Here is a 26876-nt window from a genome sequence, read left to right as displayed (position 1 = left end):
TGGAATATGTCTCAGTTCCTTTTATCTCTGTAGTGATTAAGGATTCTGGTTGTGGCTGGAATTGTACACTGCAGCTGTCCTGGTTTGTCTTAGTTAGAGTTAGAGTTAGGTTTGCTGTGATGAACTGCTATGACTAAAAGCTTCTTGGGGAGGAAAGGGTTTATTTAATTCACTTCACCATCTAACAGTTCATCAAAAGCAGTGAGGACAGGAACTCACAGGGCAGAAATGTGGAGGGAAGAGCTGATGTGAAGGCCATGGAGGGGTGCTGCTTAATGGCTTATTCATCATGGCTTGCTCAGCCTGCTTTGTTACAGAACCCAGGACCACCAGCCTAGGGGTGGTAATATCCAGAATGGGCTGGGATCTCACACATTGATCACTAATAGCTGGATCTTATGGAATCATTTTCTTAATTGCAGTTCCCTCTTCTCTGGTGACCCTTAGATTGTGTCATGTTGACATAAAACCAGCCAGTACGCAAGCAAATAAAACAACAACAAAAACTTCAAGCAGACAAAACATGAATACATTTAATAAACCTTATCTAATTGGTATATTATAATAATACATAAAAAATGAGACACATCTTTCACATTATAGTCCATCACTGAAGGAAATCAGGACAGGAGCACCAGCGGGGCTGAACCTGGAGGAAGTTGCTAATGCATATGCCATGGAGGGCTGTTATTTACTGGCTTGCTCAGCCTCTTTTTCTATAGGAGCCAGAAACACCAGCCTACAGAGGCGGCCCTAACACAGAATGGACTGAGCCCTCCCACATCAATCACTATAGCCTAATTTTATGGGAGTATTTTCTTAATTGAGGCTCCCTCCTCTCTGATGACTCCTGGCTTCCGTCAAGCTAACATAAAACTAGCCAGGACATGGTTAAAGGTCTTTCACATCTTAGGTTAGTTGCCGTTTTTAGCTATGAAAGTAGGAAGACTGTGAAAATGATCTCTTGTTCCCCTTTCCTTAACTTTGATGTTAAGGTCAAGATCGTGCTGTTCTGTTCTTTTCAAAGCATTGCTTTGAAAAGGGAGGTAGGGCAGTAAGCTCTGTAGAGTAGGTGTTAAGGCAAAATAGTAAATTATAGGGACTAGTCCTTATGTTCCTTATTGGGATGAAGAGTGTCCTAGTTTGCTTTATGTCGCTGATCAACACCAGGACTTAAACTTGGAGAGGAAAAGGTTTATTGTATCTTACACTTGTTAGTTTGTCATCAAGGGAGGCCAACAGTGGAGCTTGAAGCAGAAACTAGAGGAATGCTGCTTACTGGCCTCTTCCCATTGGCTTGATCAGCTATCTTTTTCACACATTTCAGGTCTACCTGGCTAAGGATGGCACAGCTGGCAGAGGTCTGAACCCTCCTGCATCAGTTAGCAGTTAGGAAGATGCCACACAGACAGGACCACAGGCCAGTTTGATCTGAGCAGTTTTGCAGTTGAGGTTCCCTCTTCCCAGTTGATTCTAGGCGTGTGTTTAGTTGACAGCCAAGGCTATGCCAGAAAGCTTTCTGGGAGACTGAATTTGTTTTTCCTTTTTCAGTTGGACTCAGAGTTAACAGCCCGGCATGAGTTACAAGTAGAAATGAAAAAGATGGAAAATGACTTTGAACAGAAACTTCAGCATCTTCAAGGAGAAAAGGATGCATTGGATTCTGAAAAGCAGCAGGTCACTACACAGAAACAAGACCTGGAAGCAGAGGTGTCCAAGCTGACAGGAGAGGTAATAACTGAGCAGGAAGGAGCCTGCCTTTAGTGCCCTCCACAGCTCAACTGTGCTGGCCATGGGGCCATATAGCCGTCGGCTCCTGAAGGGTCCTTATGCTAAGGAAGAGCACCTAGTAGATGCTGTGTGGTTTTAACACTCTTTTACTACTTTTAGCCTTGTTTTGGGAGTAAATGGTATATAAGACAAAAATTTAGAAAATACAGAAAAACGATAAAAGTTAGTTATGGCAGTATCCAGAAATAATTAATTCATTTAGGAATAAACACTAAACTGTTGGCTTGTCTGTCCAACTTAGTTTACACGGCTGTGACACCATCATCCTCTTTATTCTGCAGTTACAAATGCTTAGACAACCTGCAGTACTGCTGACTTGATTGTTTATGCAGTTGTGGGACCTACCTGCATAGTACGTTCTTGAGTTTCATGAACTCAAAGCACACTAAAACTAAGAACGTGAAGACTTGAATTCTAATTTTGTGACTTTGAGAAGAATCATGTGATCTTCTGATTACTCAGTCCATCTGTGGTTAAACAAAAATTTGGGTTAAGTGGTTTCTTAGGGCCTTCCAGTGCCAGTAGTCCTTGAAGTGGGCTCAGAAGTACTTACTCTTGTGTTGCTTCTTTAGGTTGCCAAGCTGTCAAAAGAGCTAGAAGATGCCAAGAAGGAAATGGCTTCAATGTCTGCTCTGGTTGTTGCTCCTGCTGTTTCTGGCAGTGCTGCTGTTCCCCCTGCCCCTCCTCTGCCTGATGACTCTGGCACTGTTATTCCACCTCCACCACCCCCACCCCCACCCCCGCCTCCTCTTCCCGGAGGCACCCTCCCACACCCTCCCCCCCTGCCTTCAGGTACTACCATCCCTCCACCTCCTCCTTTACCTGGAGGTAGCAGTATCCCACCTCCCCCTCCTTTACCAGGGGTTGCTGCCATCCCCCCTCCCCCTCCTTTACCAGGGGTTGCTGCCATCCCCCCACCTCCTCCTTTGCCTGGAGGTAGCAGTATACCACCTCCCCCTCCTTTGCCTGGAAGTGTTGGTGTTCCTCCGCCCCCTCCCTTGCCTGGAGGACCAGGACTGCCTCCTCCCCCTCCCCCTTTGCCTGGAGGACCTGGCATTCCTCCACCTCCACCTGGAATGGGCATACCTCCACCTCCTCCCTTTGGATTTGGGGTCCCTGCAGCCCCAGTTCTGCCATTTGGATTAACTCCCAAAAAAGTTTATAAGCCAGAGGTGCAGCTCCGGAGGCCAAACTGGTCCAAGGTAAGTTTTTTTCTATCAGTAGATCTTAAACTACTTTTCTTGCCTAATATTTTATACATGGGTAGGCTACCCAGTGTTAGGCTCTTATTGTCCATCTTCAAGTTCCACTTCTGTTTATGTTTATATGACATCTCTATTTCAGATATTACCACAGAAAAGTCTTTGGGCCCTGTGTGAATATATCTTAATTAACTTTAACCTCATTTAATATATTTTGCCTTTTCTCTGATAACATGAGCACCATTGTAGTTTGACAGTTGTCACTTCACTAGGGTGAAAATGACTGAAATTGTGTTTGTACAGCCCATGAGGTGTGTTGTGTTGTGTGGTGGTGTTCAGTGTTTGCACAGTTCATGAGCTGTGTTGTGTTGTATGTGTTGCTTTTAGAAACTAAGTTAAACATAGCCAGATTGATGAGAGAAATATGAGCAAGGAACAGTGGAAATAAGACTTTCATGCTTCTGAAACTAGAAGATTTGCGATTAGGAGGAAGATCAGCATAAATGATCTTGATTCTTGACTAATTACCAATAACCAACCAGAAATATTATCTCCTGATCCCCCATAAAGGGCACAGATACTGTCTACATTCCGGGTTAGTCACAAGCTAGTCAACAGTGCTGATGATTAGTCACTTCTGTTGGATCTTAGGTACTTTTCTAGCATGGGGAGTTCAGAGTTCAGCCTACAGCTCTTACCACATGTCTCCTTGTACAGTTTGTGGCTGAGGACCTTTCTCAGGACTGCTTCTGGACAAAGGTGAAGGAAGACCGCTTTGAGAACAATGACCTTTTTGCCAAACTTACCCTTGCCTTCTCTGCCCAGACCAAGAGTGAGTACCCTCCTTTTAAGTTCCAGACAGGAGAGCTTAACATTTCGCTCAAGTGGGTTTCCCTGCTTTTCCCTTCACTGGGTGAGGGTAGAAGGGGTTGTTGGGAAGAAGAGGAGAGGTTTTTTTTTTTCATTTCAAGGAAAATAAAATGTTTTTGTATTATGGGATTCCTGGGGTTGGGAGAGAAAATCGTTACTTGTAAGTATTTTGTGTCAGTATAATTAACAGGAAAATAAGACTGTGCTACCAAAAGCTCAGGTTAGGCCTGCTTTGATAGTTACCTTGAATGGGTTGTGGTTCTGTCTGAAAGTGGTATCTCCGGACCAGAGTATTTAATTAGTAGAGGTCTGTGAGGGCCTGACAGATTGGGTGGCTTAACTACAAACTGTCTACAGTAACCAGGAATCATGTGTAATTCTTGTTCTATTTCTTTCCAATATCTTATGCTTTCTCTTCCTGGCCCTTGGTTCCTGCAGCTTCTAAAGGTAAGAATACAAAAGAGCCTTTTAGTGTTGGGTCTGTTGAGTACTAGAGAAAAGGATTAAATAAATGTAAAGGAATTTCTCTTTAGAAGACAGAAATTAGAGATTGAAGGTTGATTTGTTAATTTTCCCCTCTCCTCCCTAGAGTCCAAAACGACCAACAGTGACAGAGCCACAAGGGAGAAAGTTGGCTTAAGCTTCATAAACTAGTTTCCTATTTTGCCCACAGTGAAGCCTTAGTAGATTTTGTTTCTTCCTTTCTATAGCAAGTAAGGACTGAATAGTTAAGAGAGCTTTCCCAGGGTTATATTACCAGATCCAGGTGTGTATGACTTCTAGCCCATAGTTGTTGTTGCTGCTGCTGCTTCTTTTTCTTCTTCCTCCTCCTCTATTGTTATAAAACCTTGAGTGTGCTCACCTTTATTTTCAAACTGTAGCTTTTTATCAGGGAAAGGATTTGAGCTCTTAAAATTTGAGCAGTAAGGAAGACCTAGACCTCTACAATATAACAGCAAGGTTTACTTTGTTTTCTGTGGTATAAACTGCACAATGATATAAGTAAAGGACCCCAGTCCTTAATCCTTTCAGAAGCAATTTTGAGTACCAGATTGAATACTGACCAATTCACTGTGTTGTGCTGGAGGGGTTTTTGGTGCTGGAAATTGAACCGAGGTTTTGTGCAAAGTCGTCTCCCCTGAGCTACATTTCCAGCCCCCCGTTTAGTCTTAACACTGATAGTATAAAAGGTTGAGAGAAATACTCATTGTGCTATGAATATTTCACCTCACTAGTAGAGATATGGGTTAAATAACATTCTAGACCACATAGTAAGTTCAAACTATGACTTTGAAGTTTTGTTGTAGATATTTGCTTCCCAGAAGTCTGTGCTTTTCCTGGGAATCTTTTTTCTTTCTTTAAGATTTTTTTTTTTTAATTTATACATATGATCACTGTATTTGCATGCATGCTTGCATGACAGAATAGAGCATCAGATCCCATTATAGTTGGTTGTGAGCCACCATGTGGTTGCTGGGAATTGAACTGAGGACCTCTGGAATAGCAGACAGTGCTCTGAGCCATCTATCCAGCCTCTCCTGGGAATCTAGAAAAGCTTAGAAACCAATAGAGTCTGCAGCTGCTTTAGCATTGCTTTGTGTAGGCACAGATATCCTTTTGATGTCTTGTGAGTGCAAGCAGACATGTTGAGATTAGAGAAAGCTGATTAGGCCCTGGGTGTGTGTAGGGTTGGAGAAGAAGAGCTGTCTTGTGATTGTAATGTATTCAACTCTCGCAAAACACGTCCAGATGGAGAAATTAGCCATGCTTATGTAGGGTAGTAGAGGCCTGTTGAGGTGTTTTTCAGCATGGTAGCTGGGCAGTATTGATAAGGATTTCCTTTATATTACATTATTTTCTTACATTTTAAACCTGACTTTCCACTATTTGTTAATGTGTCTGTATCCCCTATGTCTTGTACTGATACTTAAAAATTCTTTTATACTTACCAACTTCTCTAAAAATAGGCAATGAAGAAAAAAAAAATCTATCGTATACATCTGCTTCCTATAGTCAAAGATGCCACCGGCCACTGCTTTATTAAAGTTCAAAAATATGTGTGCTTCTGCTGGATGCACGTGTAATCCCACTTTCTCAGGAGGACGAAGCAGGAGAACTGCAGTTCAAGTCTAGTAAGCAGCTTGAGAAAGTGGTAGAGCACTTGTCCCTGGTTCATGAAACCCCTTGCAGCACAAAGAAAGGGAAGGGGAGGGAAGAGAAAACAGGAAGAATGTGTGCATCTCTTACTGAAAGACAGAAACTGATCCTAAAATTGATGTGACTGGTTCTCTTTTGGATTTACTCTTCTTATTGCTAAGCTGTTTTCTTCCTTAAATTGGGAACTTACAAAATTCATCCCTTGCTAGGAATGTATGGAATTCGGATTTGATGGGTACCACCCCGTCTTTTGTTATGGACTCTGTTTATCCTACCTTTCAGCTCCTTGGAAACCTATCCAGTAGTTAAATTTTACTTTCATCTTTACTAAAAGAGGCAGTAGTCTGGTTAGGTTTAGACCAAATCCAGCTTCATTCTTCAGCTTATTGCTGTTGATATAGAAGTCAGAGTGTGGGCAGCAGCAGGTAGGCTGGCCTGTCAGCTGCTCCTGCCTAGCTTTGTTTTGGCTTTAGGCTTCAGGAGGGGCCTCTTGACGGGGCAATAACACCTTCCCCAACAAGAACCGAGGGTAGTTGTCATTTCCCTGTGACTCTCTCTCTCTTGCCCACTAGGTGGCAGTCACCCAACTGTATCTTTATTACAGTTTGCAATGCTTTTGCTTTACTGTTTTTTGAGACAGGGTTTTAGCACTGGCAGAAGTCACAGGGAGCTTCTGCCTCTGGGTCCTGATTGCTGGGGTTATAGGTGTTCAACACTATGCCCAGCTAGTGTTTGGGAATTTTATAGTTTCTGCCATTTAAACTTCTAGAAACAAGATTGTAAGAGCCCAACCTACTCTCCCTGGTCAGTGAGTCTTTGGCAGAAAGATGTCTGTTCTGTCCTTTCTAAATGTGTATTAGAACCAGAGGCACTGTTGACACAGCTTTTGGGATTGTTGGCTTTTCCTTATTAGTTTGTTGTGGATTTTGAGTAGGGGGAGACTGTTATACTGTTATAGCACAAAGCATTTAGGAAGTTCCTTGTAATCTAAAACCACCTGTTATCTGATTCTTGAGGGATCTGGCTTCTGCAGTAATGTACTACATGTATTTTGTGTTGTTGCCTCTCTTACCAGTGGTGTAAAAATGAGCTTTTAAGTATCTTTTTTTATACTTTGACATACATTGAGGATCTACAGAATCCAATATTGTGCCAACTTTTTGTTGTCACAGAAAGCTGCAGACTTGTCTATCTCTCATATTTTAATATAAGACTATACATATTATTTTTTAAAATTCTGTTCCGCCTAAGTTCTCAAAAATACCATGTTAGCACCTTGACTTCCCTCCTCAGCATTGATTTCCCTTTCTTCTTTTTCTTCTGTCATCCTCACCCCAGTGTACCTAGAAATTGGGGTAGTGTCCGTTTATTCTCTGTCATCACTTTCAGACCTTTCTACTTTTCTCTTTACTAGAAACCAACAGTTTGGAATCTGGTAGCAGTTTGTATCACCCACTCCCCTTTGTGTTATCATCTATTGACACTGTGTTACACTTGAGTCCTCCACAAACTGAGTTTCTGACTGTTCAGTATTCTTCAGGGCTACTTATGATTTAACTTTCCACAGTATCATTCTTAAAAAATTATTTAGTGGATGTGTGCAAGCTGCAATACACATGTGGAGATCACAGGGCAGCTTTTGGGAGTCAGTTCTTTTTCCAGTGTGTTAGGTACCTTATTTGATGACATGTCTTCTACCTACAGAGCCATCTCACAGCCCTTATTTTCCCCAGTTCTTATATAAAGGGTCACAATTCTAAGATTCCTGCCACACAAGTCTCTTAGTTCTTGATCTTGACCTCCATCTGTCCTCTCCTGTGTTCATTATGGATAACCGCAGCCCTCCACTAGCTTGGGGTTTTACCACCTCTGTTGGTCCTCTGTGCTTCCCCATCCTCCATTTTCAATACTGAGAACCAAAACCTGGGACTCACATATGCTAGTCAAGTATTTACCACTAACAACATATCTCTAGCCCACTCTCTTCTCTCTTTAGTATCGTGATCTCAGCAATCCTAGGCACACTGCAACTTTCAGCCTGTCTTTCACCTCCTTGATGACTTCACACCTCACCTAAAACTCCATGGCTAAACATTATAATAATCATTCCTCTGGTATTTTTCTCTCATTTCATCATGCTTGGTTGACAAAGCCATGATTCTTGTTACTTCCACCTTGTCTGCACTGGATCTGTAGCTGTGTTCTCTGGATATTACTGGAAGATACCACACACTATCCTTACTGGGGTATACTTTCTTAGTTTTGCTGACAGTAAGTGTTCTTATTTTTATCTCATTGTCTATTCTTGCTCGTCGTTTCCTCTACTCATTCTGTTATATTGTTTGGCCTTTGATTCTGCTAGGCAGTTGTATTTTAAGTATTTCTTTTTTGGTTTGGTTTAGTTGGTTTCTGATACAGGGGCTCATGTTTCCCATGCTGACCTTGAACTCCATAATGTAGTCTCATCTAGCCTTACACTGCAGCCCAGGTTGACTTCAAACTCAAAGTCTCCTCAAGGCTGGCACACACTACTACACTGACCTTTAAGCATTTCTGGATTTTTGCTTGTTTGTTTTTTTTCAGTTTTTATTCTTTATTTCATTTATTTAATGTGGGTAGAGGCGCAGCACACAGGTACTATGGTGCACTTGTGGGAATCAGAGGACAGCCTGCAGGAGTCAATTCTCACTACCATGTGCGTCCAGGAGGATCAAACTTGCATTGCCAGACTTGCTGTCAAGTACCTTTACCCATTGAGCCATCTCACCAGCTCCCTTTAAGCATTTTTAATCTACTCCATTTCATATTACTAATTTCACACATTTTCGCTCAAAAGGCCCAGTACTCCATAGAGAAAATTGAAGGAATCAGAACAGGAACTTTCCAAAGCTATGCCCCCATCTCGTCTTTTCTGTTACTATGGTCCTGTCCAAAGGCAGTTCTGAATAACTAACTGTCATTGCTGCAAATATGTTGACTACCTGAAAATAACTGTCTCTCGTCTTCCCTGAGGTGACCATGGTTAGCCAAACCTTTTATGTGCATAAATTACTTACATAATTAATTCAAATTTAGTTGATGTAAAAAAAAAAGAAGGGAAACTTCAAACAACTTTATTTGTATATTAAGGAGCAATTATAGCAAAAGTGTATACATTTTAGTACAGCAAACAAATTCCATATGGTAAATACTGTTCTACATTTTGTATAACATTCCTTACCATCTCTTGATGTTATTATACATAAATTTGCCTTGTTTTTTAAACATTTTATTTTGCCTGTTGGATTATTTCAAATGGACAGTTTTATTCTGTCATGATTAATAAATAAAAGCTTTACGTATAACTGGTCCCTCATTGAGAATTTTGTTTCAGTATTTTGTTTTACAAACATTACCACAGCAGAATCATGCGTTGTATACTTTATATTTCTAAACAGTGGTTTCTGAAAGGTGAAGTTTGTACCAATTCATATTCCCACCAAAAAATAAGAAATGAAGCCTGGCGGTGCTGGCTCATGTCTTTGGTCCCAGCCCTCAGGAAGCAGAGGCATGGAATCTGTACAACCAGGCCAGCCTGGTCTACAGTGATCCAGGACAGCCAGGGCTACACAGAGAAACACTGCCTCAAAAAATAGATAGATAGGTAGGTAGGTAGGTAGGTAGGTAGATAGATAGATAGATAGATAGATAGATAGATAAATAAATAGATAAATAGATAAATAGATAAATAGATAAATAGATAAAAATCAGAATTTCTGACGAGGGAAAATACATCTTGTTTTAATCTCTACTCATAAAATTGCACCAGAGGTTTTCCCTCATGTGTCAGCTCTTCCTCATCTATACATTGAGATTGGTGAGCACAGAGATACCTTTCATTCTGAACCTCTGATTCTTGTTTTGACAACTTCCTATCTCTTTTGTTGCTGTTTTTGGTTGAGTTGAGTTGGGTTTTGTCCACTTTATTTTAAGTACCAAGGGTGAGACAAAACTTGTTGCTTTCTTACCAGCTAGTTCTTAGGAGATTAAGAGCTAAAACTAGGGGGAAAGTTTGTAACTTTTACTTAGAGGCCGCTGATGCATTTCCTGGTGGAGATGTAAGGGAAGTGTCATCCGGTAAAGGTAATATTAACTTTAATTCCTTCTAAACTTCTGGGATCTGGGAAATCTGGCCGCAGCAGTGCTCTTCTCCTTTTCGCCACCAGGTGGCACATGGATCTCTCTTATTTTTGATGTGTCATTGTTACGCCTGGTTGTGATGCAGTCACGTTAGAGAGTGGTTCCCCGCAGCTCTTGACAGATACAAACTGCTACAATACTGCCCTCTGCCTTCCAGGAGGTTTATTTGCGGGGTGATCAGTAAAATTAGAGCAAGATTGCTGCCTGTCAGACTTTACCTTTCTACAGAAGGATCTTCTCTCTGTGTGCAGTTAGAATCTAGGTTCTTAAGAGAAATACCATTTTTCTTTGGGAATCTTAAGGCTGAACAGTTTTTTCTTTTTGGTCTGATAGCCTCATGAAATTATAGCATTCCTTTCAGAAGGCTTACAGGGAGGCTTGTTGCCTGAATTTGGTAATTCTCTAGATATATATGTATGACTGTATTGCAACATAATCAGTTTCTGTCACAGTTTCTACTGAAGAGCTACTTCAAACATATTAGAATTTATCGAATGGTTATATATTATATTTTTAAAAACACTTTACTGTCTCAAAGTAATTCCATTTTTATAGTTTCTGGCCATCTAAACTTTGGTATGTGCCTATGTTACAATATTAGAGATAAACACAAATTGAAACAATTATTCAAACACAAGTTATCCTCTAACATTTGGGTTTCAAAAGGAAGAAAGACCTCTTCAGTGTATTGCTGGTACTTTGATCATTTATTCTGAAGCTCAATATAGCCCAAGCTTCTGCCATTTTGATGCCATTATTCTATTTAAATGTCCATTTGTGTTTAGTCTCAGTCTTTAGTGTGCATAAAGATTTAATGAGAGTCATGTTGAAACTAGAGCTCCTAGCTTACCTTTAGAGAATATAGGTAATCAGTGCTGTGGAGCATACATTCTAGCACACATTCTGTGTAATTTGGCTTGGTGCTTACTTTGGTATTCTCTTCATTTTCTGTTCTGCTCCCCATGGTCTGCCACAATCTAGAAGCTGCTCTCCACTTTTTATTTTATTAACATCTTATAGCCTGTATCAGAATGTATACCCCTGGTCCTTAAGGGGATAGTATGAAATTAATTAAAAGAAACAGAGGTTCATTTTCTACTGACTGCTGACAGGTATTATTTCAGAGGCACTTGTTTTCATAAAATTCTTTTTTTTGCCATCCTTCCTTTCAGATTATAGTAACATGGCAGAAAGATACTTTGACATTCCCTGGTGTCAGTGAAGTAGCTGGAAACTTTCGGGTAGTTTGGAGAGATGGATGTCATCACCTTTGTGCAACAGAATAGTTGTAGAAAGAGGAGGAAATCAGGAAGGAGAAGGCTGAGGCATTGTGGGCATAGCTCCTGAGCAAGTTAGGCTACGCTCTTTGCTGCGGACACCTGGAGTCAGAAAGCAGAGATGCTGTGAGAAAGAACACGCTCTCCAGGAAGTGTGGTAGAACTGGGCTGTGAAAGAAGAGAGTAGTATGAGGCCCTCTTGCTACCTACTAGAGCCCAAAGCTGTTGCCTTGGGAAAGCACACTGATCTGAAGGACTCTTACTTAACCTTAAGCTCTTTCAGAATTTTTGCGTCTGAAGTATCTCGTTTGCTATTACTGAACAGCAGCAAGTTGTGAGAGTGTGTCTGCTGAGGAGTGCTTGCTCTGGGGCCTTTGTTTGTGTACATGTCAGTTAGCATGAGTAGCACAGTCATCTCAGTAACTGAAGGCCCTGCAAAACAGCCTCCTTCCTACTTAGCTTCTTACTCCATTTTCCCATTCCCACCCTCTAGATAGAATCAGGTTTTTAGTTTTAATTCTGTTTTAGGGTTTTAAAAATGCAATTATAAGCAAATACAAATATGAATTCTTGTCCTTCTTGTGTTGACCAAAAGGATAATAGCCTGTCTATGCAATCCTATACTTTATTTTCAGGATTCTTTGTGTAAAAAATCTTAGTCACTTAAATTTTAAGAGTTATTGTGGACACAAGAATATAACGAAAGTAGAGGACTAAAATAATGTTTGCTTTTGCTCCAGCTCCAGCTTGTGTTTGGCCTCTTGTTCTTACATAATACACTGTCTTCAGAGTTGCTGCAGACACCAACTATATAAATGTGCAGCAGCTCGTCCTAAGGCCTTACAGCCATCATGGTGTGGAAACAAGAGACCAAAATTTTTCTGCCAGGAGGATTTCCAGATTGTCACCTGAGTGTGATACTGAGGCAGGGGCAGAGACAAGGATTACTCCATGGTGGAGTGTGGCACTCCAAGGAAGAGGCCTAGCACATCTCATTGTTTTCTTGCTTTTATCTCAGTTTTAAGTTGTTCCTTTTTAAAAAATTAGCCTTTCACAGTTTCATTACACATGTGCTTTGATTACGTTCCCCTGCGTCATTCTCACTCATCCTTTCCTGCTGAATTCCTTCTTCTTCCCCAAAGCCCCCTTCTGTTTTCATGTCTTTCTGTTTGTGGCCCATTGCATTTAATTAGAGTTCCCCAAGTGAACGTTTGTCCTTCCGATAAATTGCTCTAGAACTTCGTATTCTGTAATTGTACCATCTTAAGACTCTTATAATCAAGAAGAATGTTTGTGACACAGGAGGCTCATGGAGAAACAAGAAGCAAATTATGGATACCCTTACAGCTGTTTTTACAGGGAAATTATGTAGAAATAAAAGGACAGGTGCTAGAATGCTATTAAGAATATTAGGTTTTTGTTAAGTGTTCTAACTAGAGTTTTTCCTGTAAATGTATTTATGATAATGTGGTAATATTATTTTTTTATTATAAGGAGAAGAGAATTTGAAGGAAAATTGGCTAGTCTGGGTGGTCGAACAAGGAATTTCTAGAAGTGCTTGAGTCCATTTATTGTCTACAGAGCAGAGTTCAGCAAAGCATGCAACAGCAGTTGCTTCACTGTTCATACTGACTGGTTTTACTTAACTTAGCTTCTCTTTGGGTGGGAAAAATCAGATTCCAATAAAAAAGCTTTCTTTTTTTTTTTTCCAAGATATCCCATGTGGTGAGGAAACATGATTTAAATGCAGAGACCTTTTTCTGCAGAGTGGAGTGGAACCACTCTGTAAGAATCAGTGAGTTCTCTTTTAGATCTGTTAGATTAGGTCTGTGTGTGTTTGTGTATACAAATACACATTCCTATTGTCAAGAAAACCTGCAAAAAGTACTTCCAAGAATATCCTTATTTTCCTATTCTGCTTGCATTTTTTATTTTGGCCACGGGGTGTGCGCAGTTGAGCCATTTTGGCTCAAGTTCCAGATTGTGAGGTCAGATTCTCGGGATTGGAGGAGAAGATCAGCTGACTTTCAGTAACGCTGATGACGTCCTGCCCCTCATCCCCTCCCCTTCTCCACCCTTTCCTGGCTTCCAGCTCTGGAACAAAGAAGGAAAAAAACAAAACAGCAATATGATGAAAACCAGCAGCTGCTGCAGCAGACTCAGGCTGGGGGCTGGGTGTTTACTCCATCTGTCTCTTTGTTTTGTTTCTACCCCTTTACTTCCCTTCCCTTGAGGCCCTAATGAAACAGTATTTCTAGAATCCTTTGTTACAGAGTGGTGTAGAAATCTGCAGTTTGCTCTGTATTTAGGTGTGTGTAGGTGAAGTGGCAGAGATAAAATTACCCTGGAACACCTAAAAAAGAATGTGGCTGCTTGCCCTCCTTTTTCTGTTTTAAGCACAAGCTGCCTGTTTACTGTCAGATAGGACCTCTCACATTTATGTAATAATGCCCTGTATGTGCTAGCTTAGTTTGTGCCTGACCACGGAATTAATATGTCCATCCCTCACTTACTAAAACTTCATAGCAAGTGAATCCCACACTGTGACTTAAGATCTGTTGCATTCAGAATTTAGCTGTTGCTGAAAGGGATTGAGTGGCAAGAAAGCAGTGTATCTTCTCAGGACGCTTTCTGCTGCTGTTCCATTGTCCTTTGATTTTTTTTTTTCATTAGTGAGCAGTGTCTTTGTTTCTTCACAGATACATGTCAAGGGGAAAATGAGATGTAGGACAATATATAGGTTAGAACAGAATTTAGAAATAGGTCAATCAGTACTATGGCCCTTACAAATCCTGATTCAAATATACTGTATAAAATGCTTTACATTAAAGACAGAATTACTGAGATAATGGTAGGTGTGTGTTTTGAAAGCCATGTCTTTTAAAGGTACATGCTGAAATGTTTAGATGATAGTAAGTGGCTAGGACTTACTCTGTTTGGGGATATTTGTTTTTCCCCATATTCTTCTGATAAAGGAAAAGTGCTTTATACCTAATGCCTTGTTTTTGATGCCTTTTCACTTGCCCTAGCCTACCATTCCCTTGGATTATCCTAGTCGTGTCTGACATGCAGAAACCTTGCTTGGGGAGGTGCCTGTCCTTCCAGTCTCCCCACCCACACCCAAGCAGAGCTCTCTCCACACACCCTAAGTCACTGTTCTGGCTGTGATGGGAAAGGACGTGTGAGAAGCTCCATGGCTGTAGTGTCTGTACCCACAGTATTTGTGAAGTACCCAAACTCCCAACTCTACTTTTTTGCTGCTTTTTCACATTTTCTCTCGCCCCCTTCAGCCCAAGTCTCTGTATCTGGTGCTTAGGAGTTTGGCTGGCTTTCTTTTTGTCTTTTGAGTTCATCTATTTCTGCTGGTTTGTCTTACTTATTCTCACAGCTTGCACTTCTACAATAACCTGTCTCTGTGGGATTTAACAAGTGAGTATATATTTGGTCAAGAGGTCAGTGTCTGGTTACCCTTGGACATGGATAACTGCTGTTCAGATGGCGTGCTGCTTTCCCCTGCTGTGGTGAATACTTATAAATGGCTTTAAAGTGCTGGGGTTTTTTTTCCCTATGTAGATTTAACTATAAGGGATATGAACTGAAAATTCCCTAAATGGATAGTATCTCATTAATACATGACTGGACTCCGAGAATTAGTCCGTGTGCAGCCTAACGGATGGCCTATTATATGGTGGGTGTGCTTAGTGATTTGATGTTATGTTACTGTCACAGAAGTTTTGTTATTGTTTCTCAGGTATATCATAAGATACTCTAGCTTTTCAAATGTGCCTGGGACAACATGACTTTTATAAAGATCTTAGTTCTTGAAAGAGATTACAGTGGTGCCAAAGTCACCTCACTTGTCTCACTGTATTTACCGGGGTAACCTTGAGCTTGTAGTGACCCTTCTGCCTCTGGCTCTTGACTGCTGGGATTAAAGGTATATACTCACACATCTGGCTCTCCACCAGAGTTTTTATTATATATTTGCTTGAAGTCAAATTCAGGGCCTCAAATATGTTATATCCCAAACTTCATGCTCTACTTTTTAAAAATGCCCTGTGATGTTTCTGTGCTCATATGTTTATCTACCATTATCTACTACCATTATCTCACATTAGACATTGGATAGATAGCATGTATAAGTATTGGAAACCATTAGTGATGGAGATCCATCTATTTGCAGATGTTTTAACTTCTTCCTTTCAGGTCTTTTTTTTCTTTTAGTCACAGTCTGACTTACTCAAGGAAGGGTGTTGTTCCCTGTGGAATAGAAGCCAGTGCCTTATCTTGGGCAGAGAAAGTAGTGTTTCTCCTGAGTAAAGGAGTGAAGAATAATGTTGGGTGGAGTTGCGTTGTAACAGCCTGCACCTTCTAGCTGTGGGGATGTAACTGGTTTTCCAGCCAGTCTGTTCCTCAAAGGTGTTTTCCCAGAGCTGCTTATTCTGTCCCACTTACTCATTCCCACCTGCAGTTCTAGTTTCCCAGATGTCGGGCAACTCCCACTCCTCCGTTTCCTGTTTGTGGTCTTCATTGAGAGAAGCCAGTAACAGGAATTCCTGGGGAAGTGATGGCGATAGCTGTGGGATTCTGGGGTCATTATGTCATTGTTAAAGTTGGGGGACAGTGTGCTATAGAAGGACTTCCTGCCTTTCTGTGAGCTCTTAGAAATTCTCTCTAACCATGACTGAGCAATAGTTGTGACTCAGGTCTGCTCACTTTGTGCCTTGATTCTTCTCAGAGATTGAAAAAAAAAAAATCCCTGCCTCCTTTTTGTGCCCTAATTTCTGCTCCTTAAACTTTGAACTCAATATAGATATCCAGGGTTATAACTGAAATGACCTGTCCTCTTAGGATTATTTTGATGCAGAATAATCAAGAAAGGAAAAAAATGGGGTCCTTGTGTTGGACAGCAGGGGGTGCCCTTTCTCTTCTTGTCACTGCATGGCACTCCCTAAATGCATTCAGCCATTTTAGACTGATTGGTTTTGCCCCCAGCTAGCTCCATTTTGTGTTGGTGACGCAGAAAAATAAAAAGGGCTAGGCAAGGAGGAGTCTGATTGGAGGAGGGAGAACGACGGGCTGAGGCAGAGCTATAGGCAGAATCTGTTACTCAGCAGTGGCTCACCAGGGACACACCTTGCTGCAGGCTGCTCGTCTGCATCCTGAGCAATCGATGCTGTAAGTCCCTGCCAGCTGAGCAAAGAACCAAGTCGATGCCAGCTAGCAATAACAGGATGCTGACTGTTGAGACACCAGGCAGCATAACCCGTCTTCAGCTAGACTTTTAAGTCTGCATTTATGTGGTTTTGATAGTTACTTGGGGGAAGAAAAAAACCCAGTTATCCTCAAATCCAGAAAACATTCCTTATTTTTAAAATGTTTTTAATTGAATGTGCATGTATGTATAAAAAGAGTCATATAAAACATTCGTGATTTTTTTTCAGAATTCAAAAATATGGGCTAGAGAGATGGCTCAGCACTTGCTGTTCTGGCAGAGTTCCCAAATTTGTGCCTAGCATGCATGTCAGGTGGCTTACAACTGCCTGTTATTCCAACTCCAGGGGCATCAGAAGCCTCTGACCTCCACAGGCACCAGCAGTCATGTACGGACCCCCACACATAATTAAAAATAAGTGAAATCTTAAAAAAAAAGTACATACCTGTATATCTGTTACCCAGTTTAAAGCACTCTTGTTTTATGTGCCTGAATCAACCTCTTCTTGCCACTCACTACTGGTAAACACTAGCTGAGCTTGTCTTTAAACCTGAAGTAGTTCAGAATATCTGCCAGAGAAATGTGCACGTCGCATATCACATGTAAATTATTTGCTATATCATTAAGTGGCATTTAAATTTCTCAGTTATCTTTTTGTTATTCTCAGTTATCAGTTTGTTTATTTGAATTAGAGGCAAACAAAAGCAAAGCTTACAAACTATAGTTGGGTGGTAGATATACGATCTTTTTCAGCTTTTGTTTCCTTTTTAAATATGAATGTTCAATGCATATGACACTAGATTTCATAAGAATGTTTTCACGAAAGTATATCTTGCACCATCTTTAAATTTTTATGTTATAATTTATAGTTAACAAAGGGAAAGATGAAGCTGTCTTAGGTTGGGATTGAGAATGTACATAGCTAGACTCTCCTTTAATAGAGCAGAACCTTTGAACTAAAGGACATCCCAAGGATCTATTAAAGAGGATGCAGGATTCATCAGATTAAGTCTCTCCTGCCTGCAGGAGAAAGGGCTAGACTCTGTTTTTTCTGGCAAGAAAACCTGATACCACCTGAAGTCTTAAGAAAAGTTTAGAGACCATAGCCATGGAAATATGAACCATAAACTTTCTTAGGAATTCCAGCAGACCTTTTAAGCTTTGGTACAGTGTGTACACCCACTGTTAACACTGTCCGTGGGATGGAGGATTTCATATACATAGCTTTTCCTCCCAGATGCTGCTTGTACTTAAATATCTGCCTGATAAGAACTACAAGTTAACATTACTTGATGAGCTATTTTACAGAGAACACATGGTAATTCTATGGTTTTTTTTTTTTTTTTTTTTTTTTATAGCTTTCGGACTGCATTTCCACCCCACCCCCATGTTCATTTTGGTGATTTCTAAGACTAACTCAAAGGTGAATGCGATGAAACCTTTTGCTTGATATATTCTTTCTCACCTTCTGAAATAAGTGACTGTCATCTTCTGAGCCATAGCTGACAGTCCTTCCCTTTGCTGTAGGGAAGGACACAGTACGGACGTTGTAGGTTCTGGCTTACTGACAGAGCTAGCAGGGCATCTATAAAGTCTGTTCTTTGTACCAGGCTTGGAAGTTGTAGGTCCCACTCTGCAAGGACTTGGAATCAACTAAAGAGGTCAGGGCTGCAAGAGCTGTAAACATGAAGCCAGCTAAGTGATATCAGTCTCGTGTGTGCGTGTGCGCTCACATGCTCATGTGCTTGCTGTTTCAAAGAGTCATCTTTGTAAACATGTTTTCTCCTTCTCCCTCTTTGCTGAGCTGTTACCATTTAGTGGGAGGTGTGATTATTGTGGGCATCTGTCCTTACCGTAGATAAAATAAGGTTGGGATCCCCAAGTCCTGACAAAGCTTTATGTTAATACTTGTGTACATAGTTAATGTTCCATTAACTATGCTGGGAAGGTGACAGGTGTGTAGGAGTGCTGTGTGGGTTCTTCTGCGTTGTGACTTTACTGCTGGTTGTCTAAGCCTATGTTGAGTCAGTGTCATAGCTGAAGCAAGACTAGCTCTCTAAGGATATGAGTATGTATATGTCATGTGATGCTCAAAGCTGTGCTTTTTTCCATAGCATCTGGTGGATAACAGTTTTAGAATCTTACATGCTGATATTCTACAAATCAGATTATTTTTTTATCTGTGTTCTCTTGTAGTCTTTGCCTGAGCTGAATGTGTAGCATGTTTGGTGAGATGGAATTATGTCTTTGTTGAAGTATACAAATCATATGTGTATGGGCCAATAAATTTTGAATAGTGAAATTTAAATCTATGTCATTAATACCTAGATTAAGAAACAGAACATTACCAAGACCTGTGTACCCCACAAACACCCTTTCTTTGACAGTTGGTCAACCCCAACCCAGAGTACCCACTGTCCTTACTTCCAACATCACAGGTTCTTTTACTTGGCTCCTGTTTCTACAGCATATCTTCCTGTTTGCTCACTCTGACAGTACATTAACTATCTTCAGAATCACTAGCTCAGCACTGTCACTGGCCTGCAGTAACACTTGAATACCACCCTAGTGAGGGCTGGGGGGAAGAGAGCAGGGCGACACAAAGAAGACACCAAGTCTAAACTCTGACCAAGGTGTCGATTTTTAATCGTAAGGCCAGCACTTATATAGCAGCAAATTACAAGCAGTTTCTCATGGCAGCAACTTCACTTGGCAAAAGCATCCGAGGATTCACTCAAGGTTACACAGAATTTGCTGTCTGGCTTCCATGGTTGCACGGAGTTTATTATCTGGTTCTTAGGGTCAAAGCTCTCCGCTGTAGGAAAGTCCCTGAGACACTCACTGAGCTTTAGATTAGACCCATGTCTGCCAGAGCCAGGAGGCAAAATTTCACTGCTCAGACTCAGCACCAAACAGCAATATGCACTCCAATTCGGCCACCAACTCCATTTTGGCTGCCACACAGCCCCGCTTTGAGAAAGCAGACCACTAACTACAATTCAGTACTTGTCTGTACCAAGGCTGTTGATTATATTTGTTCCATAGTTCTCAAGTCTATCCCTCTCTATCTGTAAACAACCCAGCCACACTCTTTGGTCATGCCTCCATCTCTTACCTAGAACTCTGCCATTATTATTATTATTATTATTATTATTATTATTATTATTATATCTCAATGATAGCCGTTGTTTGCTGTACATTAGTACTTTGAATAATGAAAGGCTTTTGCTCATGTTACAACCACTCCTCCTTCTCCTTTGTTGTTGTAATTATTGCGGAAATATGGTTTAACCCGCTGTCACAAATAATAAGATACAGGTACCTGTTAGATTTTATAATTGCCAATTTATCTTGGGCTGAGCAGATGTTTCTACCTATGCTATCTCAATGACCTCACCATCCGTTTCCCAGGCCCCATCCAGTGCCATCTACCTTAATCATCCTTATCTGGGCTCTCTTCCATCCATAACTTCATGAATACTTGCTTATATTTGGTGTTTTTTTCCTCCACCGCATTCTTGGGGTCCTTTCTCCTTGCCTATGTGGTTTCTTCTCCATGCTAACCCATCATGGCATCCTCCTTCCTCCTTTCTTCCTGTTCATCTTTTTCCCATGATTCTCCTGAACCCAAAGCCCAGGAACCTTAGCCAAGCCTACCCCATTCTTCCCTGTCTAAGTTTTAGGCCTTTAGTCAACCAATCAGGTATAATGTGTTAGACAGGTTTATATAACAAGGATAGGTTTATCTAGATATTAACTAGATGTTGGGGGCCAGCAATCAGTATCAAAATACAACCCCCAATGCTCCTCCTTTCAGATGATCCTTTGGTTCTTCTAATGTTTAATTTCTTGCTATTAAGTAGAACACTACCTGGCGCAGTGGCACATGCCTGTAATCCCAGCACCCAGAGTCAGAGGCAGGCAGATCTCTGTGAGTTTGAGGCCAGCCTGGTCTACTAAGCAAGTCTATAGGATAGCCAAGGCTACAAAGAGAAACCCTGTCTTGAAAAACAAACAAGCATACATACATACATACACACACACACACACACACACACACACACACACACATAAAGCAAAACACAAAAACTACATGGGATGGTACATTCAGTGAAGACCATTATAAACTATGTGCCAGTACTTTCTGGAGGCCCTTAGAGCTATGACAGACCTTTCCTGGAAAAACTGATATCCTGATTAAGTTTACATTTATGAACACTTAATTTGCCTATGTTTTTCCCTTTATTAGCACATATTAGTTATATGTATTCATGGGTTTCATTGTGGCATTTCCATACATATATTGTGCATTCGTAATACTCACTCAACATCATCCCCTCTCTCCCCTCTTCCCTCTCTTCTTACCAGGCCCTAATATACCACCTTCTATTTTCAGGTAATATCTTTTTTTTTTTTTTTTAATTAAATACTCTGCTTGTCTTTTTGTGTCTGGCTTATTTCATTCAGTCAGTGCTGAAGATGACAGGATTTCATTCTTCTGTTGGCCTGTGGTTTTCAGTTGTCCCGCTCCCTCTCCTCTTGGCATTCATCTGCCATAAAGCTCTGTCCTTGGTTTATGGAGTTCTGTCCTCTGGATTTTGTACTTTTTTTTTTTAACCATAGTGTGCACTTTTGTTCTCTATATCTGCTATAAATTGGTTATTGGAGCTGAAGAGTTAATATGATTCAGGCTGTCTTTATTTGGTTGGTTTTTGCCAAGATATCTTTCCTAATGGTTACTGGGTTTTGTAAATCATTCTGTTCAGAAGGCACGTAATTTATGATTGTCTGTTCTGTGTTGTTAGCCTCTGTTACCAGTATATATAGGGTTATATAATAGTGATGATTACAAATAAAAGGATTTCTTATATATTCTAAATATTAATCTGTTGTCAGTTATTTGTATTCCAGGTGTCTTCTCTAGTTCTTTGGTTTGCATTTGAGTTATTTTTTAAAAATCAAGTCTTTATAAACATATTCTTGTAAAGAGCTTGGGATTGTCAGTCTTCAACTTTGCAGTGCATGTGTGGTTTATAGAGTCCTAGGGACTGAATCCAGGGCTTCAGGCAACCTTAAAGGTCCAACCTCGCCTTCCATTCTTTCTAAGATGGGGTCTCTTGCTCATTGCTGCTTGTACCAGACTAACTGGCCTTCAAGCTTGTGTGAATTCTCCTGTCTCTACCTCTCTTCCCTCATGGGAGAGCTGGGATTACAGACATACACTGTGTCCAGCTTTATGTGGATTCTGAAGAATGGTCCTCGGGTCGTTATGTTTGTATGGATATCTGCATTGAAGCATCTCCTTGGCCTGCTGCTCCATCAACTTTTATGAAATTAAATTTTAGATACTTATATTTCTATCCTAGTTTAATTTTTTTTTGCTGTTGTTGTTTGCTATTAATTCATTCATAGATCTTTGAGATTTTTTTTTTTACATTAGCAACCATCTTTAAATGATAAAGAGGATTGTCTCTTTTTTCCCAGTACTTAGACTTTTTTCCTTCTTTCTTTACTGTCTTAGCTAAACCCTTCAGACAGTGTTGTTGGATGCACTTGATCTTATGCCCTTTGCATATTTATCTCCCTTAATCTGTGATTGTGGTACAATGTATTAACTAAGTACATTTGAACTCCTTAAAAAAAAAAAAGAAAAATCTTAAATACCATAAAATAAAACTACGGCATGATTGATTATTTGAGTTTGCTATTTTGTTTAGGAATGTACTTTATTAATACTTTAATATTTTTGTGTTAAGGTATTTTACTTACTGTTTTCTTACTAAAAATTTTACTGTTCTCATTCTAATTTTATTTTTTAAGATTTCTTTTTGATTTTAATATTCTTTAATATTCTTTAATATTTTTGTGTTAAGGTGTTTTACTTACTGAAAATTTTACTGTTCTCATTCTAATTTTATTTTTTAAGATTTCTTTTTGATTTATGTGAGTGTGGATGAGTTCAGGGTTAGGAGTTTTCCAAATTGGAGGATTTGGTGGGCAAAATAGGTGGGGTTACAGTAGCAAAACATAAGTATGACAAGTTAGTCATAATGACCTTCTGAAACAAACATGATTGCAAGGTGTTTGTAACAAGGTAGTCACAGCAAGGTGGTCATATAATCTTTTGAAACATTGGTAGGATTGCAATGGTTGGATGTTTATAAACAACTTTTGAAACAAAGACATGAGTGCCATTCCTGGAATAGGAAGTATAAAACTATTTGTAGCTAAGGTTACAGGTGGAGCATGACCTAATCCTTGAGAAAGAGGTTTACTCATAAATAGGAATGAGCCTAGTTTTTACTCTACAATGGCCTTTAAGCCTAAGTTGGATGCAGGCTGGTTCTTCATTCCTTCTTCTCTTTTGAAAGACACAGCAAAGAATCTTCAACTCTCACAGACCTCTGCTTCTATTTTAACATTTATGACTCTTGCCCTCTGTCTTCCTCTTACTCTTTTGATAATTGAAACTACCTAGATAGTTCATATTAGTCTCATCTCAAGATCTTTAAATTATTCATGCCCACACAGTCCCTTTTGCTACATAAGCTTTTTATTCATAGTTTACAGGGATTAGGTTTGAGGATACCAAGCTAATGGTATGGTGGTGGGTTCTCTTATGATCTTGATCTTTAGGAATTGATAGTTTTCTTTATCCCTTACAGTGTCATAAGCATTATAGTATATGTTCCTTCAGTTCCCCTATAGTAAATTCCAGGCCAGCCTGGACTGTGGAAAGAAACTTGAAGGAGGTGGGGGTTACTATTTCTTGAGAAGAAAGCAAGGAAAAGGGACAGTACTAGGCTTTTATTTTAGTTAGAGGTGCAGCCAAGATGGGAGTTCCTGCACATAAACAAACCTGGCATAGTTTGAAACTTCTTTTTTGTGGTAGAGGCCCTAGAAAATATTGATCATTGCCCTTTCTATCATGTACAACATGGAATGGAAAGGGAGAGGTGAAGCTTAATAGGAGTCACAGTAAAAAATGGACCCAGCCCTCATTTATATTAACTTGTCATAACAAAGTGGATTTGTCTGATATGTCCTTGTGGTTAGATTGAGGTTATATGTGTTTGGTGTTTAGGATTATGATTAAAGATGCATTTTTAGGTGCACTCAAATCCAGAGTCTTACAGCTTAACAAAGTATACCATTTTATTATTAAAGCACTCATATCTCTCCTACTTTGATTTTTTACAAATCTTTGTTTATTGTTAATGCAACTTCAACTTCCTTTTAGTTAGATACTGTCTGGTATAACTACTTTCTCATCCCTTTTTACTTTCTATGTGTTTAACCCAGGTAATTTTCTTTTCTTTTAAATCTGTGTGTGTGTGTGTGTGTGTGTGTGTGTGTGTGTGTGTGCGCGCGCGCGCGCGCATGCATGTGTCTCTGAGGGAGAGAGAGAACAAGAGAAAATGAGCAAATGAGCATGTGTTTAAGCAAACACCTTAGCTCAGAGGATAGCCTTGTGTGTTGGCCCTAACTGTCTACCTTTTTTGAGCCAGAATCTGTTCTTGTTCAATAGTGTTTATGTCAGTCTGGCTGGCCTGCAGACTTCTGAGGCTTCTCCTGTCCCCACCTCTCAGCTTGTTTTTGAGAACTGGGATTACATACTGATTGATACCAAGTCTTCGTTTATGTGTGTTCTAGAAATCCCAGCTCGGGTCCTCACAGTACAGGTCAAGTGCTCATCCACTGAGCCATCTCACTGGCCCTAAATAGATTCCCCCTATAAACAAGTCCAACTGACAGTTCTGGTCTTTATTCAGTGAATATGTATTATGTGCCAGGCATTTGGCATTGAAACCTCAACAGAGTATGAATTTAAATCTTGTCTCATAGTCTTGTGGGAAGAACCAGGATTATTCTAGTGCTGGGAGGGTTTTGATCCATTGATGGCGGTATCTGATGCTGGCCTTCTGGTGATTTTGACAAAGTTCCCATGCCGCCAGAAGGTATATCATGTAGCAAAAGACATGGGATACATATACAGTTGATGGTGGGGGGGAGCGTGTGGAAGACTGTCATGACAGGGTTTTTCTCCGTGTAGCCCTGGCTGTCAGAAGTCATTCTCTAGACCAGGCTGGCCTCGAACTCAGATCCCCTTGCTTCTGCTCCCAAATCCTGGATTAATGCTGCTTGGCAATACAGTTCATCTTAATTACATGTTATCTGTTTCTAGCTAACATACTTATGTGAAGCATATGAGTTTAAATCCACCATTGCACTTTTGATTTCCATGTGTTCCATTGTTCCATGTCATATGTTGATTTCATCTCTTTTAAAATATTTTCTATTGTCTGATTTGATATTCTGCTTGCCTCCATAGTTATTTGATTTTTGTTCAATGTTCAAATAGTTGGGAGTTTTCTAGTTACCTTTTAACTGAATTCCCGCTCAATACTTCCATGGTTAGGCAACATACCTGGAATGATTGCGGTGATTGCAATCCTTTGAAATTTGTTCAGGCTTGATATTCACCTACCATGTGGTAAATTTTGTGCTATATGCTATCTATACACAGAAATGTATTTTGTCATTTTTATCTATTTTTGTATCACTTAGATCATGTTTATTAAATATGTTCCTATTTTTGTCTTTTGGTTTTAGCTAGCTAGTTAGCTATTAGTTTATTTATTTTGGATTTTTCAAGACAGGGTTTTCCTGTGGAACAGAGCTCTGGCTGTTCTGGACTTACTTTGTAGACCAGGCTGGCCTTGAACTCCCTTGAACTGCCTCTGCTGGAATTAAAGGCCTGGGCCACCACATCTGGCTTGATTTTATTTATTTGTATACTGGCTGGTTTTATGTCAACTTGACACAAGCTGGAGTCTCTGAGAGGAGGGAGCCTCAGTTGAGAAAATGTTTACATAAAAACTGGCTGTAAGGCATTTTTCTTAATTAATGATCAATTAGGGCCTAGCCCATTTTGGTTTGGTTCCTTGCCGGTGTGTGTATGTGTGTGTGTGTTTTCATTCCTTACTGTATATACTTTACATGCCAATAGGAGCTTCCCCTCTCTCCTCTCCCAGTCCCTCCCTCTCACTTCCCCTCTCCCCATGTCCTTTCCCTTTCTTCTCCAAGATGGGGAGACCTCCCATGAATATTAACCAGCCGTGATATATCAAGTTGTAGGGCTATGTGCATTTTCTTCTATTGAGGCTAGACAAGGCTGTCCAGTAAGGGGAAAGGGATCCAGAGGCAGGCAACAGAGTCAGAGACAGCGCCTGCTCCTGCTGTTAGAGGTCCCACATGAGGACTAAACTATACATTTGTTATATTTGTGTAGGGGTCCTAGGTTCATCCCATGCATGCTCTCTGGCTGGTGGTTCAGTCTCTATGACCTGCTGTGGTTCCAGGTTAGCTGGTTCTGTAGGTTTTCTTATGGCATCCTTGACCTCTCTGGCTCTTTTAATCATTTCTTCCCCTCTTCCACAAGATTCCCTGAACTCCACCTAATCTCTGCATCTGTTTTTATCAGCTGCTGGGTGAAGCCACTCAGATGACAGTTATGCTAGCCTCCTATCTGCAAGTACAATGGAATATTATTAATAGTGTCAAGGATAGGCTCTCTATCATGGCATGAGACTCAAGTTGGGCTAGTCACTGGCTGGCCATTTCCTCATTTTCTCCTCCCTCTTTATCTCTGCACCTCTTCTAGGCAGGGAAAATTGTAGGTGTGGCTGAGTTTGCTATGCCCCTCCCTGCTTATGGGGGTGACTGTTTCATGTCCGCTGTTGCTAGGACTCAGCTACGGTCATTCTCATAGTTTCCTGGGAGTTTCCATTATCCTAGATTTCGAGCTTGCCCCAGAGATTACCCACTCCCATTCCAGTTATCTCTCCCAGTTCTCCCTCCCACAATCTTCCTTACACTTGATCCCTCCTCTTCCCCTCCCCACTCTCTCCCCCACTCAGGTTCCCTCCTCCATCCATCCCAGATACCTTTTTTATTATCCCTTCTCAGTGAAATTCAAGGAGGGCCCTTGGGCCCTCCTTGTTTCTTAGCTTCTTTGGGTCTATGGATTATAGCATGGTTATCCTGTATTTTATGACCATGTTTGTCTTTCTGGATCTGGGTTACCTTACTCAGGATGATCTTTTCTAGTTTCATCCATTTGCCTTCAAATTTCATGATGTCATTGTTTTTAATAGCTGAATAATATTCTATTGTGTAAATACA

The 26876-nt window shown here is 40.4% G+C and overlaps 1 protein-coding gene across 2 annotated transcripts in view; it reads left to right on the top strand.

The window, feature by feature from the left end:
- Diaph1 (diaphanous related formin 1) overlaps positions 1-26876 on the top strand; it is a 94603-nt gene that overhangs the window by 41893 nt on the left and 25834 nt on the right. For both annotated transcript variants that reach the window (XM_055622539.1, XM_055622538.1), the window contains 4 exons: positions 1552-1731; positions 2364-2993; positions 3711-3825; positions 4302-4310. In XM_055622539.1, the coding sequence (XP_055478514.1) occupies positions 1552-1731; positions 2364-2993; positions 3711-3825; positions 4302-4310 (934 nt within the window). The remainder of the gene's footprint in view (positions 1-1551; positions 1732-2363; positions 2994-3710; positions 3826-4301; positions 4311-26876) is intronic.

The sequence above is a fragment of the Psammomys obesus genome, unplaced genomic scaffold (assembly GCF_907164565.1).
Source record: "Psammomys obesus unplaced genomic scaffold, mPsaObe1.curated_primary_1811, whole genome shotgun sequence".
Lineage (NCBI taxonomy): Eukaryota > Metazoa > Chordata > Mammalia > Rodentia > Muridae > Psammomys > Psammomys obesus.
The sequence above is the reverse complement of the archived record's forward strand: the minus strand, read 5'-3'. Positions and strand labels throughout refer to the sequence as shown.